This window comes from Delphinus delphis, chromosome 7 (genome assembly GCF_949987515.2).
Source record: "Delphinus delphis chromosome 7, mDelDel1.2, whole genome shotgun sequence".
In the NCBI taxonomy this organism is placed as follows: domain Eukaryota; kingdom Metazoa; phylum Chordata; class Mammalia; order Artiodactyla; family Delphinidae; genus Delphinus; species Delphinus delphis.
Genome location: NC_082689.1, coordinates 6,782,361 through 6,802,929, shown reverse-complemented (window position 1 = coordinate 6,802,929; position 20,569 = coordinate 6,782,361). Strand labels below are relative to the sequence as shown.

Below are 20,569 nucleotides of genomic sequence, written 5' to 3'. Positions count from 1 at the left end.
GTCTACGACTTGAGCACGAGGCGCTCAGAAGGCAGAGAGAAGAGGAAACAAGACTGAGAACAGGCAGGCCGGAGAGGTGGGAAGAAAACCTAAAGAGCTGCAGTCTTCTCAAAGCAAGTGACAAAAGTCATCAAGTATGTCACTGCTGCTGAAAGAGCAAGTAAGATGAAGACCGAGACCTGCTCACTGGACACAGCAACATGGAGGCCACTGACAGCCTTGACGGAGCAGTTTCAGCTGGGGGAAGGGGGGTGGGTGGGCACGGGGAATGACTCTGCCTGCAGTGGGTTCAGGATAGAACAGAAGAAAGACATACACATCGCACCTTTGAAAAGTTTTGTGGTTTCCGTTCTTTGAAACGAAAAAACACTAAAGTTACCCAAGGCCACATCCCAGGCACAAAATGACTAACCATCTTTTCCTCTAAGTAACTGCTGCCTTTCCAATGATATTTCTAGTCCCTCTTCACACTTCCAACTTACAAACATAAATAAGATACTGAATTGCCCCCCAACTCTTGATAGCATCCGATCCAAAATTAGCCCGTATCCCTCCTTACAGTCGTCTAGCACAAGTCCAGACCTTATCAGAGACACTCTAATGTCGGATTCCTATGATATGTATCACTTGCTGGCAGTAAGTCAATAATAAACTTTTTTTTAAAGCTAAAAAAACCCCAAAACAAAAAAATGTATTAAAGTTAAAAGGCAAATGAAAACGTGGGTAAATATTTACAGCTTGTAACAAAGGGTAAAGAAACATTTTATTTAAAACATGTTTGGAGACTTCCCTGGTGGCATAGTGGTTAAGAATCCGCCTGCCTATACAGGGGACGCAGGTTCTAGCCCTGGTCTGGGAAGATCCCACATGCCACAGGGCAACCAAGCCCGTGCGCCACAGCTACTGAGCCTGTGCTCTAGAGCCCTCAAGCCACAACTATTGAGCCCGTGTACAACTACTGAAGCCCACGTGCCTAGAGCCCATGTTCCATAATAAGAGAAGCCACCGCAATGAGAAGCCCGCGCACCATAACGAAGAGTAGCCCCCGCTCACCGCAACTAGAGAAAACCTGTGTGCAGCAACGAAGACCCAATGCAGCCAAAAATAAATTAAATAAATAAATTTATTAAAAAATAATAAATAATTTAAAAAAAGTTTTATCATGGAAAATTTCACACACGTGCAGAGGACAGTAAAATGAACCCTCAAGTGTCTACTGCCAGCCTCAACTCCTGCTGCGGCCAGTCCTGTGTCTGTGCCCCGCCCACTTCCCCTGACTCGCTCCTCACATTCTTTTGAAGCAAATGTCAGGTATCATTTATTGACATTCAGTACTCAGCTCTAAAAGATGAAGATTCTTTTAAAAAATGTAACTCTTACATAATTATAATATCTAAAAAAATTAAGAACTCGTAAATAACAAATATTCTGTCAGTGTTCAAATTTCCTTACTTTCTCTTAAACTGTTACTACAGTTCTTTTGGTTTGAATCAAGGGCCCCATAAATTCCATACATTGCACCTACCTGCTATTTCTCCTAAGTCTCCTTTAACCTACAGCCTGTCTCACACTGCAGTTGATTTCTTGAAGAGGAGTTTTCCACTTCAGGACAGTGCTTACCGCAGGCCTGTGGTGCACCTGACAGGTCCCTCTGTCCCCTGTACTTCTTATAAACTGGTACTCAGACCTAGAGGCTTGATCGGACTCAGGTCCAGTTTTCTTTTCTTTTGGCAAGAAGAGCACCGGTATTGTTTTGAACTTCTAAATGTCTGGGTGTTGCTCTTTTGGAGTTGTTAGCAGTTTTTCAGGATCCTTGCTTAGATCCATTAATTCATTAGGAGTTGAAAAACAGTGATAGTCTAAAATTCTTTCTTCGTTTTGTTAGCTGGGATATGTCTATTAAAAAAATCTTCTCATTATCTATTTGGTTGATGTGAGGTATAGTTTGCAAAGAAAAAGATAAATGCTCGACTCTTCCGTTTACGGTTCCCGAGCACCCACTGCAGGTAAGCAATGAATAGCATACTTTTTAGGATCACTGTGAACTCATGGACTTTATGTATGTGTGAATCAATTTTCATTATTATTCCCACTGAGGTTCAAACTCTTATCTTCAGGTTGGCTCCTGACGCTCTCTGATCCCAGAGGTCTTTGCTAGCTATACTGTTTTCTGTCCTGATAAGATGTTCCAGGCTCATCAAACACTTTCCTGACCTAGATACAGAACCAGCCATTACTCCGAGAAGCCCTAGTTCCTCTAGGAAATGGTACTGAGTGACCACAATCTGAAGGCTGGGGTGCTTGCTACTACCAGGTTGATCACTGTTTCTATAAGCGATTTCAGGGGACAGAGCTAGTAAAATCATTTTTTAAAGAAAAAATATATCAGGTTCATTCTGACTCTTCTAATTCAAATTCAGGAGCACAGGGACTTCCCTGGTGGTCCAGTGGGTAAGACTCTGTGCTCCCAATGGAGGCCCAGGTTCGATCCCTGGCTAGGGAACTAAGATACTACATGCCACGGGGCAACTAAGCCTGCGCGATCTAGAGCCTGCATGCTGCAACGAAGTGCCTGCATGCTGCAACTAAGACCCAACATAACCAAACGAATAAATAAATAAATAGAATCCACCAGAGGGCAGACAGCAGAAGCAAGAAGAACTACAATCCTGCAGCCTATGGAACAAAAACCACATACACAGAAAGAAAGACAAGGTGAAAAGGCAGAGGGCTATGTACCAGATGAAGGAACAAGATACAACTCCAGAAAAACAACTAAACGGAGATGGGCAACCTTCCAGAAAAAAGATTCAGAATAATGATGGTGAAGATGATGCAGGACGTCGAAAAAGAATGGAGGCAAAGATCAAGAAGATGCAAGAAATGTTTAACAAAGACCTAGAAGAATGAAAGAACAAACAAATAGAGATGAACGATACAATAACTGAAATGAAAAATACACTAGAAGGAATCAGTAGCAGAATAACTGAGGCAGAAGAACGGATAAGTGACCTGGAAGACAGAACGGTGGAATTCACTGCTGCAAACATAATAAAGAGAAAAGATGGAAAAGAAATGAAGACAGCCTAGGAGACCTCTGGGACAGCATTATATGCAACCAGATTCGCATTACAGGGGTCCCAGAAGGAGAAGAGAGAAAGGTCCAGAGAAAATATTTGAAGAGAATTATAGTTGAAAACTTCCCTAACGTGGGAAAGGAAATAGCCACCCAAGTCCAGGAAGCACAGAGAGTCCCATACAGGATAAACCCAAGGAGAAACACGCTGAGACACACAGTAATCAAACTGGCAAAAATTAAAGACAAAGAAAAATTATTGAAAGCAGCAAGGGAAAAATGACAAATAACATACAAGGGAACTCCAATAAGGTTAACAGCTGATTTCTCAGCAGAAACTCTACAAGCCAGAAGGGAGTGGCATGACATATTTAAAGTGATGAAAGGGAAGAACCTACAACCAAGATTACTCTACCCAGCAAGGATCTCATTCAGATTCGATGGAGAAATCAAAAGCTTTACAGACAAGCAAAAGCTAAGAGAATTCAGCACCACCAAACCAGCTCTACAACAAATGCTAAAGGAACTTCTCTAAGTGGAAAACACAAGAGAAGAAAAGGACCTACAAAAACAAACCCCAAACAATTATGAAAATGGTAACAGGAACATACATATCGATAATTACCTTAAACGTGAATGGATTAAATGCTCCAACCAAAAGACACAGGCTTGCTGAATGGATACAAAAACAAGACCCATCTATATGCTGTCTACAAGAGACCCACTTCAGACCTAGGGACACATACAGACTGAAAGTGAGGGGATGGAAAAAGATATTCCATGCAAATGGAAATCAAAAGAAAGCTGGAGTAGCAATACTCATATCATATAAAATAGACTTTAAAATAAAGAATGTTACAAGAGACAAGGAAGGACACTACATATTGATCAAGCGATCAATCCAAGAAGAAGATATAACTATTATAAATATATATGCACCCAATATAGGAGCACCTCAATACATAAGGCAACCGCTAACAGCCATAAAAGGGGAAATCGACAGTAACAAAATAATAGTGGGGGACATTAACACCTCACTTACACCAATGGACAGATCATCCAAAATGAAAATAAGTAAAGAAACAGAAGCTTTAAATGACACAACAGACCAGGTAGATTTAATTAATATTTATAGGACATTCCATCCAAAAACAGCAGATTACACTTTCTTCTCAAGTGTGCATGGAACATTCCCCAGGATAGATCACATCTTGGGTCACAAATCAAGTCTCAGTAAATTTAAGAAAACTGAAATCACATCAAGCATCTTTTCTGAGCACAACACTATGAGATTAGAAATCAATTACAGGGAAAAAAAACGTAAATAACACAAACACGTGGAGGCTAAACAATACGTTACTAAATAACCAAGAGATCACTGAAGAAATCAAAGAGGAAATCAAAAAATACCTAGAGACAAATGACAATGATACACGACAATCCAAAACCTATGGGATGCAGCAAAAGCAGTTCTAAGAGGGAAGTTTATAGCAATGCAAGTCTACCTCAAGAAACAAGAAAAATCTCAAATAAACAATCTAAGCTTACACCTAAAAGAACTAGAGAAAGAAGAGCAAACAAAACCAAAAGTTAGCAAAAGAAACTAAATCATAAAGATCAGAGCAGAAATAAATGAAACAGAAACAAAGAAAACAGTAGCAAAGATCAATAAAACTAAAAGTTGGTTCTCTGAGAAGATAAACAAAATTGATAAACCATTAGCCAAACTCATCAAGTAGGGAGAGGACTCAAATCAATAAAATTAGAAATGAAAAAGGAGAAGTTACAACAAACACTGCAGAAATACAAAGCATCCTAAGAGACTACTACAAGCAACTCTATGCCAATAAAATGGACAACCTGGAAGAAATGGACAAATTCTTAGAAAGGTATAATCTTCCAAGACTGAACCAGGAAGAAATAGAAAACAGGAACAGACCAATCACAAGTAATGAAATTGAAACTGTGATTAAAAATCTTCCAACAAACAAAAGTCCAGGACCAGATGACTTCACAGGTGAATTCTATCAAATATTTAGAGAAGAGCTAACATCACCCTTCTCAAACTCTTCCAAAAAACTGCAGAGGAAAGAACACTCCCAAACTCATTCTATGAGGCCACCATCACCCTGATACCAAAACCAGACAAAGATACTACTAAAAAAGAAAATTACAGACCAATATCACTGATGAACATAGATGCAAAAATCCTCAACAAAATACTAGCAAACAGAATCCAACAACACATTAAAAGGATCATACACCATGATCAGGTGGGATTTATCCCAGGGACGCAAGGATTCTTCAGTATATGCCAATCAATCAACGTGATACCCCATATGAACAAACTGCAGGATAAAAACCATACGATCATCTCAACAGATGCAGAAAAAGCTTTTGACAAAATTCAACACACATTTATGATAAAAACTCTCCAGAAAGTGGGCATAGAGGGAACCTACCTCAACATAATAAAGGCCATATATGACAAACCCACAGCAAACATCATTCTTAATGGTGAAAAACTGAAAGCATTTCCTCTAAGATCAGGAACAAGACAAGGATGTCCACTCTCACCACTATTATTCAACATAGTTTTGGAAGTCATAGCCACAGCAATCAGAGGAGAAAAAGAAATAAAAGGAATACAAATTGGAAAAGAATTAAAACTGTCACTGTTTCCAAATGACATGATACTACACATAGAGAATCCTAAAGATGCCACCAGAAAACTACTAGAGCGAAATCAATGAATCTGGTAAAATTGCAGGATACAAAATTAATGCACAGAAATCTCTTGCATTCCTATACACTAATGATGAAAAATCTGAAAGAGAAATTAAGGGAACCCTCCCATTTGCCACTGCAACAAAAAGAAAAAAATACCTAGGAATAAACCTACCGAGGGAGACAAAAGACCTGTATGCAGAAAACTATAAGACACTGATGGAAGAAATTAAAGATGATACAAACAGATGGCGAGATATACCATGTTCTTGGATTGGAAGAATCAATATTGTGAAAATGACTATACTACCCAAAGCAATCTACAGATTCAATGCAATCCCTATCAAATTACCAGTGGCATTTTTTTCAGAACTAGAACAAAAAACCTTAAAATTTATATGGAGACACAGAAGACCCTGAATAGCCAAAGCAGTCTTGAGGGAAAGCAACGGAGCTGGAGGAATCAGACTCCCCTGACTTCAGACTATACTACAAAGCTACAGTAATCAAGACACCAGCACAAAAACAGAAATACAGATCAATGGAACAGGATAGAAAGCCCAGAGATAAACCCACGCACCTGTGGTGAACTAACCTATGACAAAGGAAGCAAGGATATACAATGGAGAAAAGACAGTCTCTTCAATAAGTGGTGCTAGGAAAACTGGACAGCTACATGTAAAAGAATGAAATTAGAACACTCCCTAACACCATACACAAAAATAAACTCAAAATGGATTCGAGACCTAAATGTAAGACCAGACACTATAAAACTCTTAGAGGAAAACATAGGAAGAATACTCTTTGATATGAATCACAGCAATATCTTTTTTGATCCACTTCCTAGAGTAATGGAAATAAAAACAAAAATAAACAAATGGGACCTAATGAAACTTAAATGCTTTTGCACAGCAAAGGAAACTACAAACAAGACAAAAAGACAACCCTCAGAATGGGAGAAAATATTTGCAAATGAATCAACGGACAAATTAATCTCCAAAATATATAAACAGCTCATGCAGCTCGATACTAAAAAACATACAACCCAATCCAAAAATGGGCGGAAGACCCAAATAGACATTTCTCCAAAGAAGACATACAGATGGCCAAGAAGCACATGAAAGGCTGCTCAACATTACTAATTATTAGAGAAATGCAAATCAAAACTACCATGAGGTATCACCTCACACCAGTTAGAATGGGCAACCCACTACTGGGCATATACCCAGAGAAAACCATAATTCAAAAAGCCACATGCACCCCAACGTTCACTGCAGCACTATTTACCATAGCCAGGTCATGGAAGCAACCTAAATGCCCATCGACAGATGAATGGATAAAGAAGATGTGGTACATATATACAATGGAATATTACTCAGCCATAAAAAGGAAGGAAATTGGGTCATTTGTAGAGACATGGATGAATCTAGAGACTGTCATACAGAGTGAAATAAGTCAGAAAGAGAAAAACAAATAGTGCATATTAATGCATACATGTGGAACCTAGAAAAATGGTACAGATGAACCAGTTTGCAGGGCAGAAATATAGACACAGATGTAGAGAACAAACATATGGACACCAAGGGCGGAAAGCAGCGGGGCAGGGGGTGGTGGTGGTGGGATGAATTGGGAGATTGGGAATGACATGTATATATTAATATGTATAAAATGGATAACTAATAAGAACCTGCTGTATAAAAAAATAAAATTAAATTTAAATTATAAACAAACAAATAAATAAATATTAAAAAAAGAAGTCCACACACCACAACTAAAGATCACGCATGCCGCAACGGAGATTCCCACGTGGCACAGCCAAAATAAATAAATAAGTAAATAAACAAGCAAACAAATAAATATTTAAAACAAACCTAAAAACAAATTCAGGAGTACAGGCGTTCTTTAACCACACTGATGTTATCTGCCTCTTCATTTTCCAAGACTGAAAGTCCCGGTTCTCAGTGACATTAACCTAATTGTTTGCTTTATCACACACACACATTCACACCTGTGTGTGTGAGATGTGTGTACACATAGTGTAGGAACAGCAGAAGGAAATATGCCAAAATGTTAACATTAGTGGGATAAGGGATAATGAGGGGTTTTAATTCTTTTCTTTTAACCCATTTTTATATATCCCAAATTTCTACAATAAACATGCATTATTAGTAGTCAGACAAGAAAAAAGAATCATCTTATTTTTAAAACCACAGCTGGCTCACCACCTTTCAAACAATCCAAACTATTCTTTTATTGAATACATAGAATTCTTTAAAGCATATTATGTATACTTAGGATCTCAAAATCCTAACACGGGTTCCCACTGCTCCCCATACCAAACACCCACAGACCCCGGCCACCCAAAGTAAAATTCCTTACATCTCTCACAGATATTGTTTCTTCTACTATGATCTCCATCTCCGTCCCAGGCTGAACATCGCTCCCCACAGCGAAAAACAGGAACAGCTAAGATCAAGATAGAGTTATAAATGCAATTTAATTTGAATTTCAAAATTCTATAAATATATTATTTATTTCCCAAACCGGAAAGTCAATGGTCATAAAACTTTAATAAAAATCTCAAATTATGGGGGCTTCCCTGGTGGCGCAGTGGTTGACAGTTCGCCTGCCGATGCAGCGGACATGGGTTCGCGCCCCGGTCCGGGAAGATCCCACATGCCGCGGAGCGGCTGGGCCCGTGAGCCATGGCCGCTGAGCCTGCGCGTCCGGAGCCTGTGCTCCGCAACGGGAGAGGCCACAACAGTGAGAGGCCCGTGTACCGCAAAAAAAAAAAAAAAAAAAAAAAAAAAAAACAAATTATGTAAAAACAAGTCTACGTTGGGTATTTTAAAGTTACAATTTAAACAATAATCTTGACTACCTAGAAATGTAAGATTCTTTATCACCAATGTTTTTACTCCTAAGAAACATCTCTCACAGACATTATTTATTCTAGTATGATCTCCATCTCTCTCTCAGTCATTCCTCAAAGAGATTTGCAATTACTATACACTATAAGCATTAACTGTGTTTTTTCTGAGTCATTAGTTTGTGATCTTATTTTCTGTCCAGAGGTCCCATATACTTTAACTCTCTGGAACCCACAGGAAAAATGTAAATCTGATCTCGTCAATTCAGTTCTTTACAGCCCTATTTTTCTTTTCTAACTCAACCGCACTTGTCGTGTTTTTTCTCCTATGCTCTTGTCATGCACTACTATTTGTTAGAGTTTGGGGAAGAACAAATTAAAGGGGAGGTAGCTGGGAAAACTAATGAAGTGGATTAGTTCCATATCAGGGATCTAGGAGCCACGGGGATCCTGATATGAGTTTAGCTTATCATGATACAGAGTCTTAGCAGTAAGGACTTCATTATGGCTTTTGGACTGTAATGAAAGTTTATTAAGTAGGTAGGGTTCTAGGCAAAGGTCAACCTGATAGTATTCTGTAAATAAAATGAATACCGATAAAGAAAAATCTGCTGTGAGTCTATTAAATTATTGCAGGGAGTAATTAAGTTCAAAATCAGTATACTGTATTTCATTAAATCTAGAATGCTGCCAGTTGTTACTTAATATTTTATGCACTACTAAGAAAGGAAGCATAGCATCAGCTCCAGTGCAGGATGCCACTGACTGTAAGATGCATCTTAATCTCACAGATGTTAAAATATAGGAGAAAAAGTGTACATTTTAGAATTTATGAATTATGGTGGTTGAAACTGGTGGCCACTCAACTTTAAAGATCTCCCTTAACCACAAAATTTTCACAGAAAAACCACCTTATGAACATACTTTGACATAGTATTTTTGACTTAAACACAGAGAACTACATGGATGTATTCCTAAATAAAAGGTATCATTTAAGGAAAAGAAAAATTTTAAGAAAAACAGTATTACTGCAGTAGTTAAGGAGTGAATCATACAATTAAGAACTTCTGATCACAGTAAGGCTGGTTTGGGTCTGTCAGGTGATCTCCTTTTACCTGAGAAGAAGTTGGTGCTTTTCCAGGACACAGTCCCAATGAACTCCCCATCTTCAATTCTGCTTCCTTCAAAGTATAATTGTCTGGCACTAAAAAGAATTTTGATAACATGGTAAATGGTATTAATTCCTACCTTTGGGCAAACTACTACACTGAAATCAGCCTTTCTTTGTAAATCAAGAATGTTAAGAAAGAAAAAAACTGAGTTATACTCCATGCAAAGGATTATATGCAGTTATGTTTGATCTTAGATTTTCTCACTCTAGGACGTATGCTCTTGTTATCTGTACAGCAATGCTAAGAAATAAGAGGCAGCTAGGAATGTTCTAGATTCATACTTAACAAAAGAGAGCTGTTGTCTGCGTGGATTATGTAATATTCTGAATTGATTCATGCATGATGGACTAGCTTCTTCCAAGTTTAAAGCTGCTATGGTGACTACCATCAAAAGAGTAAATTAAGTCTAATGACAAGATGTGTTACAGAGGTAACAACCAAGGCTCTGGTTACTGTGATAACTGGTATCATGATGAAATCAGCAAAACAAATAAACTTTGATAATACATCTAGAAAGATACAACTAGGGCAAAACCATGACTAAAATGCATGTCAGCTAATCAGAAAGACAGGTGTTTTCCTTTAGAAAACAGAAGTGTTTGATTTTTGATTAGGACTGTCTGTAATTCACAAGGAAGACACCTGGGTGAAAGTCTGTTCTATAAACCAGTTTCTAAAAGGTAACTTAAGAATATTAGGTATTGGAAGTCACTGTTTAAGGTAAAAGTGTTGAGAAAGATAGGTGGCATGAGTAGGTGCCAGCTTTTGAAGGCTACCAAAAAGATTTACCTGGACAAAGAAGCTTCCCGTCTCTATCAATAGGCCTCAAACAGCTGTCCTCGGCTATAAATAAAAAGATGCTGGTTAGTGCAGCAAACGAACAAAACCAAAGAGAGATGCTATACTGTGTTAATTAGCAGGACGCTAAAAAAACAAAAAAACAAGCAAAAAAACACGTACAGGCAGTCTTCCCTTTGCACAGCAGTGCAGGACCCTAAGAACACCTGTGCAAGTTGAAACTGTGCACAGAAATCTTAAAAAAAAATTATGATTGTACCGTGACCTTTAAAATTTTTTGTCAAAACATTAAAAACTCTGTCAGTTATACATCTACAGTGAAATAAAAAAATAGCAAACTAATATTTACACTGTAATTTAAAACACTACAGGGGGCTTCCCTGGTGGCGCAGAGGTTAAGAATCCGACTGCCAATGCAGGGGACACGGGTTTGAGCCCTGGTCCGGGAAGATCCCACATGCCACGGAGCAACTAAGCCCGGGCGTCACAACTACTGAGCCTGCGCTTTAGGGCCCGCGAGCCACAACTACTGAGCCCACATGCTGCAACTACTGAAGCCCATGCGCCTAGATCCCGTGCTCTGCAACAAGAGATGCCATCGCAGTGAGAAGCCTGTGCACCGCAACGAAGAGCAGCCCCCGCTCGGCACAACTAGAGAAAGCCCGCGCGCAGCAACCGAGACCCAACACAGACAAAAATAATAGATTAAAAAAAGAAAACACTACAGTAGACACTGAGAATTAAAATGTTTTCTTTGTAAAAAACACAAGAATAGTTTAAATAGGGATTGCTTTTGTCTTGTAGAGCTTGCAGTACACGGTGAACATCTTCTCTAGCCCCTAATGATAATCTAAGTTTGGATCAGCTTCCAGTATTTTGTTTTGTACTTTCAATTTCATGAAATATCTCCAAGAGCTCCTTTAATATGAAGTGTTTCTGCCAGCGTCGACTCCTCTGGGATATCTTCATATACTTTTCATCACAACCACTTTCCTCACTCCTGTGAGTTTATGTTAAGTTCCTCTGGCTGCACATCTGGATCCTCTCAAATGACAGCAGTGTCAGCATTCCCACAGCCAGCTATTTCTTCTACAGCTCCATATACTTTTGTTTCTCTCTCTCTCTCTCTTTTTTTAATATATTTATTTATTTATTGGCTGTGTTGGGCCTTTTGTGGCTGCATGCGACTTTCTCTAGTTGCAGTGAGCGGGGGCTGCTCTTTGTTGTGGTGTGTGGGCTTCTCATTGCGGTGGCTTCTCTTGTTGTGGAGCACGGGCTCTAGGCGCAAGGGCTTCAGTAGTTGTGGCTCTTGGGCTCTAGAGCGCAGGTTCAGTAGTTGTGGCGCATGGGCTTAGTTGCTCTGCGGCACGTGGGATCTTCCCGGACCAAGGCTCGAACCCGTGTCCCCTGCATTGGCAGGCAAATTCTTAACCACTGCACCACAAGGGAAGTCCCATACACTTTTGTTTCTCTCCTGCACTTTCACCATTGTTGGCTACTTCGATTATCCGTTCTTGTAAAATGTTACCTGAGTTTACCACTGGGAGAAAAGGAGGCAATAAACTACACACTTTGCTGTCTACGTGGTGAAATTAATAGCAGCTATGCACTGACCAATCACTGATAGGCTTTAAAGAGTGAAGTAACTGGCCACTGACCACGATGTACATGTTATTTCACAGTGATCTGTAGACTAAAGGGTTAGTAGCAAAGTTTGTACTTTATGCAATTACTCAGTTAATATCCAGTGGCAGCTGAAATTTGAACCATGCTGCTGGGTAACGGTGATGAACGGTGGCCATTGAAATTCATGTGTATTAGAACTGCACAGACTCTGCCTAGATAGGTGATTTTTATGCTTAGTTATTAGTAAATGGATTAGGGCCAGTAGGCCCTGTTTTTGAGGATGCAAAGACTCCTGCTTTGTGGGAAGAAGTATATTAGGTTTTAATTCCAAACAATTCTTACCAAGTTGCATATGAGGTGGGGGAATTCAAAGGGGTGGAGGCTTCTGAGAGGGCAAGAATGCCATGGGCCTTAGAAGTTCTATCTTTATCTGAACAGAACAGAATCTCTTTGAGATTCCTGAGTTCTAGCCCTTATACTACAGTAATGTGAAGCCAGCATAGAATTCTAATACAAACTCCTTGACAACTGAAACAGCTTATGTAAAAGAGTTCTCCAATTTAAAAAATGTTAATTTAAAATACTGTTTTTAAAAAAAATTTTCACTTTCATTCAACACACACCATGTATCTTCTATGTGCCAGGCACTGTCCTAGAAGCTGACAATAAGAAAAACAGCCATGGACTCTGCCCGCAAAGAGCCTCATCTAATGGGGGAGGTGGACATTCATAACACAAAACACAGGTAGTTACAGTGTAAGTGCTATGAAGGGAAGGACAGGGCGTTAGAGTACGAGAGACAGATTAACTGAGATTGTGTAGCCAGGAATGACGGAAATAACATTTCAGCTGAGACCAAATGAGTGACTGAAGTTAGCAGATGAAGAGTAAAGGGAACAGAGTTCAAAAAAGATTACAGGACTAAGAAGTCGCAGGGGGGCTTCCCTGGTGGTGCAGTGGTTAAGAATACCTGCTGATGCAGGGGACATGGGTTTGATCCCTGGTCCGGGAAGATCCCACAGGCTGCGGAGGAACTAAGCCCGTGCGCCACAGCTACAGAGCCTGCGCTCTAGAGCCCGGGAGCCACAACTACTGAAGCCTGTGCGCCTAGAGCCCAAGCTCCGTAACAGGAGAAGCCACCACGGTGAAGAACAGCCCCCGCTCTCCACAACTAGAGAAAGCCCACGCGCAGAAACAAAGACCCAACGCAGCCAAAAATAAATATGTAAAAACAAAAAAACAAAAAACCTCCCTCTGCTTTAAAAAAAAAAAAAAAAGAAGTCTCGGGGGTGGAAGAGCGCCTGTGACCAGAAATTCCACAAAGTCAGCATGGGAAGTACGCTGTGAATAAGCAGGTGAGTGGACTGCAAGGAGGTCAGTTAGGCAGTGGTCAGACGAAGCAGGTTCCTGTAGGCCAGGAGCCCGCAGGCAATACACTACCAAGTACAAAGAGCACAACAGGGCTTTGAGCAGAGGGTGACATGATCTGATTCACCTACGTTTAAGAAGATCACTTGCTATGTAAAGAATAGTTTGGAGGGAAGAAGGAGTGGAAGAAAGGAGATCTGTGACATGGGAAGACAACAAACTATTAATTTTAATAAACCATATATTCTTTTTTTTTTTTTTGCGGTACGCGGGCCTCTCACCGCTGCAGCCTCTCCTGCTGCGGAGCACAGGCTCTGGACGCGCAGGCCCAGCGGCCATGGCTCACAGGCCCAGCCGCTCCGTGGCATGTGGGATCCTCCCGGACCAGGGCACGAACCCACGTCCCCCGCATTGGCAGGCGGACTCTCAACCACTGCGCCATCAGGGAAGCCCGCATAAACCATATATTCTTAAGTAACTTTACTGAAGTATAATTTACTTATAATAAAACACATCCAGTTTAAGCGCACAGTTTAAAAGAGGTCGATGAAAACACTCAGTAACCACCAGCAAATTGAGATATAATTTGCGTCACCCCCCAAATTCCCTCATGCCACTCCGTAGTCAATTCCCCATCCCCTGATTCTGATCTGCCTCTGTAACTATAGCTTAGGTTTTCTTTTTTGACAATTTCACATCGATAAGTGGAATCCTAAGAGTATTACTCTTTTGTGACTAGCTTCTTTTGCTTGGCATGATGTCTTTGAGATTCACCCATGTTTTGCATGGGGTGGTAGTTTACTTCTTTTATTGATGAATAGTATCCCATTGTATGGATACACCACAATTTGTTCACCTGCTCACTGGTATTTGGATTGTTTCCCATTTTTGGTTATGAACATTTACATACAGTATTTGTAAGGATACATGTTTTAATTTTTCTTGGATAAAAATCCAGAATTGATAAGTGAATGTTTAAATTCACAGGAAATAAGCTAACTCCTTACCAAAGTGACTGTACCATTTTACACTCCCACCAACAATACACGGCAGTCCCAGTTGCTCCACATCTTTGATGTCACTTAGTTTTGTCAGCATCTAAAATTTTAATCATTCTACTAAGCGTGCAGTGATGTGTCATTACGGTTTTAGTTTGTTGGCTAATGATACTGAGCATCTTCTCCTGTGCTTATTGGGTGTTCATAGATAGATTTTCTTTTGTAAAGTGGCTTCTCAATTTGGGTTGTCTTCTGATTAGGTTATAAGTATTTTTTATATATCCTGGATGCAAGTCTATTGTCAAATACATGTTTTATTAATTTTTTCTCTCAGTTTGTGGCCTGCCTTTTCAAATGCCTTTAAAATTTTGTAGTAGTCCAATTTGCTTTTACTTTCATGGTTTGTACTTTCTAAGTCCTGTTTTTAAAAAAAATCTCTTCCTTATGGTAAAAATAACAGAGATTTTCTATGTTTTCCCCCAGAAGTTTTATAGTTTTAGGTTTTAACATTTAAGTCTATGATCTTTTTTTTTTTTTTTTTAATTTATTTTTGGCTGTGTTGGGTCTTCGTTGCTGCGCACGGGCTTTCTCTAGTTGTGGCAAGCGGGGGTTACTGTTCATTGCAGTACGCGGGCTTCTCATTGCAGTGGCTTCTCTTGTTGTGGAGCATGGGATCTAGAGCGCAGGCTTCGTAGCTGTGGTGCACGGGCTTAGTTGCTCTGTGGCATGTGGGATCTTCCCGGACCAGGGGTTGAACCCACATTCACTGCATTGGCAGACGGATTCTAAACCACTGCGCCACCATGGAAGTTCTATGATCCATTTTGAGTTCATTTTTTACATGATGTAAGGCAAAGTTGGAGGTTCATTTTTGCATCTATTGATATCCAATTGGTCCAGCACTGTATGCTGAAAGAGTATCTTTCCCCATGGAAATACCTTGGCACTTCTGTTGAAAGTCAACTGACTAAATATGTTTGCATCTATTTCTGGCTTTTCAATGTAGTTCTGTTGTAAATACTCTGGAACATTTCCACATACGATCTCTGTTGCACATTCTTCTTCTTAAAAGAGCCCTTAAAAAATGTAAAACCTATTCTTAGCTCACTGGCTGTGCAGAAGCAGGTTGTAGGCCACACGTGCTGAACTCCGCTCCATATGTCTACCCTCATGACTACACACACTGTCTTGATTTCTACAGTTTCAGAGTAAGTCTTGAAATCAGATGGTGTAACTCTTCCAACTTTGTTCTTTATTTCCTCTAAAATTGTTATGGATACTTTAGGTTCTTTGCATTTCCACATAAATTTAAGAATCAGTTTGTCAATTACTACCAAAAAAAAAGAAACCTGCCAGAATTTTGAGTGAGAATGCACTGAATGTACAAATAAATTTTGACAGAATTAGCCTCTTAATAGTACTGTGTCTTCTGATCCAAGAATATGGTACATCATTTAATTTATTTGGGTCTTCTTTTATTTTTCATGGCAATCTTTTCTAGTTTCTGGTGTACAGGTCTTCTACATATCTTGTTAAATTTACCCCCAAGTATTTCATGATAGTTTATGCTATTATAAATGTTTTCTTAACTTAATTTTCCATTTTTTTGTTGCTAGTAAACATATATGGATTTTTCTATATTGATTTTGAGTTCTTGTTAAACTCACTTATTAATTCTGGTAGTTTTAATAAGATCCTTGGAGTACACAAATAGATGATAAGCACATCAACAGTGCTCACCATCACTGCATCAGGAAAATGCAATTAAACACAGGAGATACCAATTCACGGTCACTAAAATGGCTACAATCAAAAAGACAATTATAGGACTTCCCTGGTGGCACAGTGGTTAAGAATCCACCTGCCAATGCATGGGACACAGGTTCGAGCCCTGGTCCAGGAAGATCCCACATGCCGTGGAGCAACTAAGCCCATGCGCCACAACTACTGAGCCTGCGCTCTAGAGCCTCCGAGCGACAACTACTGAGCCCATGTGCCACAACTACTGAAGTCCGCACGCCTAGAGCCCGTGCTCCACGATAAGAGAAGCCACCGCAGTGAGAAGCCCGCACTCGCCGCAACTAGAGAAAGCCTGTGTGGAGCAACGAAGACCCAACACAGCCAAAAATAAACAAAATAAATAAATAAAAATTAAAAAAAAAGACAATTCTAAATATTGGCAAGGATGTGAAGAAACTGCAACCCTGATACATTGTCAGTGGGCACGTAAATGATTCAGCCACTTTGGAAAACAGTACGGCAGTTTCTTATAAAGTTAAACATAACTTTGCCATATGACCCAGCAATTCCGAGCACTGAAAACACAGGTCTATACGAAGACATAATGTTTATAGCAGAATCAGTCATAAAAGCCCCAAGGTGGAAACAATCCAAATGTCCATCAGCTGGTAATGAACAAACAAAATGTGGTACATCCACACCATGCATACAATCCAGTCAGCAACAAAAAGGAACAAACTGCTGGAACATGCTGCATCGTGGATGAATCTCAAAAATGATACGCTGAGTGAAAGCAGCCAGACACAAAGGACTACCTATAACATGCTTTCATGTACATGAAATGGCCAGAAAAGCAAGTCAGAAGAAACAGAAAGCAGATGAATGGCTGTCAGGCGCTTGCTATGCAAATGGGAACGAGATCTTTTTGGAGTGATGAAACTGTTCTAAAATTGGATTGCTGTGATGGTTGTATGACTTTATACATTTACTAATAATCACTGAATTACGCTTAAAATGGATGTTTTATGATATGTAAATTATACCTCAATAAAGCTGTAAAAGAAAACTTAATGCCGAGTGAAGAGTGAGTTTGTAGAATGTTATATTCATTAAGATAGAATTTACATAAATGTAAAAATACAATATACACACACACAGGTACAGAGAGAGGTATAATATATATAGTGCAATGTGAATGCACGAACTAGATACACACCCAAATCAGATATACTGGTTGCATCTGGGGAGGGATGATAGGTCTGAGGAGGAGAACATAGAGGACTTTATTTGTAATGTTTGAGGCAAAAACAAACACATGGCAAGATGTTAACATTTGTCCATTTTGGGTGGTAGATACGTGAGTTTTCCCTAAATTATTTTTTGTACTCTCCCACATTTTTTTCAATTAAAAATCAAAACAAAACTAAATTAAACCAAAAAACCAAAAGCAAACATAAATGATTACCTAGTTCCTTCATTAATTTTAATTCCTTTATGGCTTTAATTCGAATATCAAACACCACCTAAAATAGAGAAATAAACTAATGACTGTGTATAAGTTAAAGGCAACGGGAGGAGAGGAAAATGAAGATCGTCAGTGTGTGCATACACAGGTGGAGTTATTAATTACCTTACATTTAGCAGTTTTTGCCTACTTGAAAAAAATTATTTTTCCATCTCTGAAATTATTTTCTCTCTTCTACAAAGTCAAAGGCAAAAACTTAGATCTTGGTTAAGTTTGCACCAAATTGATAATAATTGGAATGGAAAGGCTGCCTACAGAAAACTTTAGAAAACCAAAGACTTAATAGTAGCGAAAGGCAAAAGTGGACAAACAGTTAACTTTTCTGATGATAGCAAACAAAAGAAACTATACGTTTCTTTAAGAATGATGAATTCAGGGCCAGTGCAGGGGACACGGGTTCAATCCCTGGTCTGGGAAGATCCCACATCTTCATTAATAATATAATATAAAACTGTACTAATAATTAATAAGCATTAATAATATAAAAATGTACTAATCCAAGGGTACTATTTAAAATTTCTACTTAAATTATTTTAGATTGTGTTTTCTTTTCTTTTTTAAAATTTAGGCTAATTGCCTCTAGGGCATAAAATCGTGGAAATTTAGGGGTAAAGCTGACGACAGAGATCATTGACTCTACCTCCCCACCGGTAACCCCTGCTACGCCCCCCACTGTGCCAAGAAGGAACAGAGCCTGCAGTAATCAAGGACTGCACCAGCCTCCCATTCGGGGTCAGGGCGGTAGGTCTCCTGAGCTTTGGGGCATTGACCTTATACTGTTCCCACTAATGTGCAAACAAACCTTAAGAAACTATAATTTTATATAAAAGAAAACACTCTAAATTTTTAAAATAAAGTTACAGAAGAACTTAATAAATGGAGACTACATAAATATAAAAAGATGTTTCCTGAAATAATGTTTAAGGAAACCAGTATAATAGTCTTAAATGGAAAACTGAAAAAACTCCCTTTGAAGAGCAACTGGCTTTATACAGAGCACAGAGTATACTGTAGAGCAATTTAAGATAAACTTTAAAAAACCCAAACACCAAAGAACACAAAACCAAAACATATATACCTTGTTTTAAAAATACAGAAAAGGCTCTTGAAAATAGCATTTCACAGTTATCAAAGTCAGAAGATTCCATGAACTAATTAAAAAGGTAACTCCCACATTCTAATTCTAGGCTTTGGAGGGAAAAAAAGGCATATATTTTCTTGAAATATGCCAAGGGCTAACAAAGGTAAATAAGCAATAATCAAATGTTACAAATAAAAAGGTGATTTCTTAAGATTTAGAAGTTTACTGAGACACCTATTCTGAAAGATTAAGGTACTGCTTTCTAAGTAAAACTGTATTAATGAAAAGCTGTCAAGCACACTTCAATCAATATCTACTCACTGTGTTAAGAGTTGCTGATATTTTAACTTGTTCTTCTTCAGAGTCTAATTGGCATAAATTTTTAACTTGGAGCCAGTCAACCTCATTCACACTGGTGATCCACTTCCCTCGTTTGGTCAACAAACTGTAGGGTAAAAAGACATTTAAAAAATGTGTCTTTATACAGCCCTTTTATGGATCAGAGAGGATTGGAAAATTCATGCTTTTCTTTAGGCACCACTTCCAAAATTCTGCATGTGTCACTTAATGTGACTAATTAAAGGTGACCAAGTTCTACTGAGTTGGGTTTTTGAAAGTTCACTATCTTTTTAGGGTAGTGTTAAGATAGTATTCCACGGAGTCTATATTCATGATTCCAAATAATCTTTGATTTATACAAATAATTTGTTGCCACATTTTTCAAAGAGAACTGTTGTAATTGAACAATCACTTGTTAACGTCTACCTGCATGCTGCAATCACCAGTGGAGCTTTAAAAGAGTACCTACGCCAAAAGCCCACCCACAGACTTTAGTAGTTTAAAAGCAGGACAGCATGCACAGCCGTGCAGACTGACGTTGAATAAAAGTACCACATCTGGGCTTCCCTGGTGGCGCAGTGGTTGAGAGTCCGCCTGCTGATGCAGGGGATGCGGGTTCGTGCCCTAGTCTGGGAAGATCCCACATGCCGCGGAGCGGCTGGGCCCGTGAGCCATGGCCGCTGAGCCTGCGCGTCCGGAGCCTGTGCTCCGCAACGGGAGAGGCCACAGCACTGAGAGGCCCGCGCACCACAGAAAAGAAAAAAAGTACCACATCTAATGCATATCATTCACATCATACACATTGTATGTTTATATTTTTATTATAGAGATTTTAAAAAATTTCATGATAGCAGATGGCAGTGGAGTGTCTTGTTCTAACAAGATTTTCCTGCAGATAATAGCAAAGGTTCTTGAGGAAGGAGTGACTTCTTACTAATTCACACAGAGGCACTGAGTGGGCTAGCGAAGTCCTCTTTGCGAGTGTGTAGCAGAGCCCCAAAACACAATTCTACTCTTCATTTCAGTTATTCCACTCTGGGACTCCACCTTGAGTTAGCAATCTTAAATAGAGCAAAGTTTTAAGCACAAAGATGTTCCCTGAAGACCACCTTAAAATAATGAAAAACTGGATGATAACAAGGATGCTAGCTAAACTATCTAGCTCTTAACTTCTTCAATCCTTACAACTGTAGGAAGCTGGTACTAATTATTATGCTCATTTTACAGAAGAAGAAATTAAGCAGAGAGAG

General features: G+C 39.2%; 1 protein-coding gene across 9 annotated transcripts in view; it reads right to left on the bottom strand.

Moving 5' to 3' along the window:
* The window catches only part of USP40 (ubiquitin specific peptidase 40), a 90,084-nt gene that overhangs the window by 24,280 nt on the left and 45,235 nt on the right, over window positions 1-20,569 (bottom strand). For 7 of the 9 annotated variants that reach the window (XM_060015896.1, XM_069540827.1, XM_069540828.1 and 4 more), the window contains 5 exons: window positions 19,302-19,425; window positions 17,840-17,897; window positions 10,634-10,687; window positions 9,788-9,876; window positions 8,183-8,269 (listed from right to left, as the gene is read on the bottom strand). In XM_060015896.1, coding sequence (XP_059871879.1) covers window positions 8,183-8,269; window positions 9,788-9,876; window positions 10,634-10,687; window positions 17,840-17,897; window positions 19,302-19,425 — 412 coding nt within the window. Of the gene's footprint in view, window positions 1-8,182; window positions 8,270-9,787; window positions 9,877-10,633; window positions 10,688-17,839; window positions 17,898-19,301; window positions 19,426-20,569 lie in introns of those variants that run through there. The other 2 variants (XM_060015902.1, XM_060015903.1) reach the window with 2 other exon arrangements.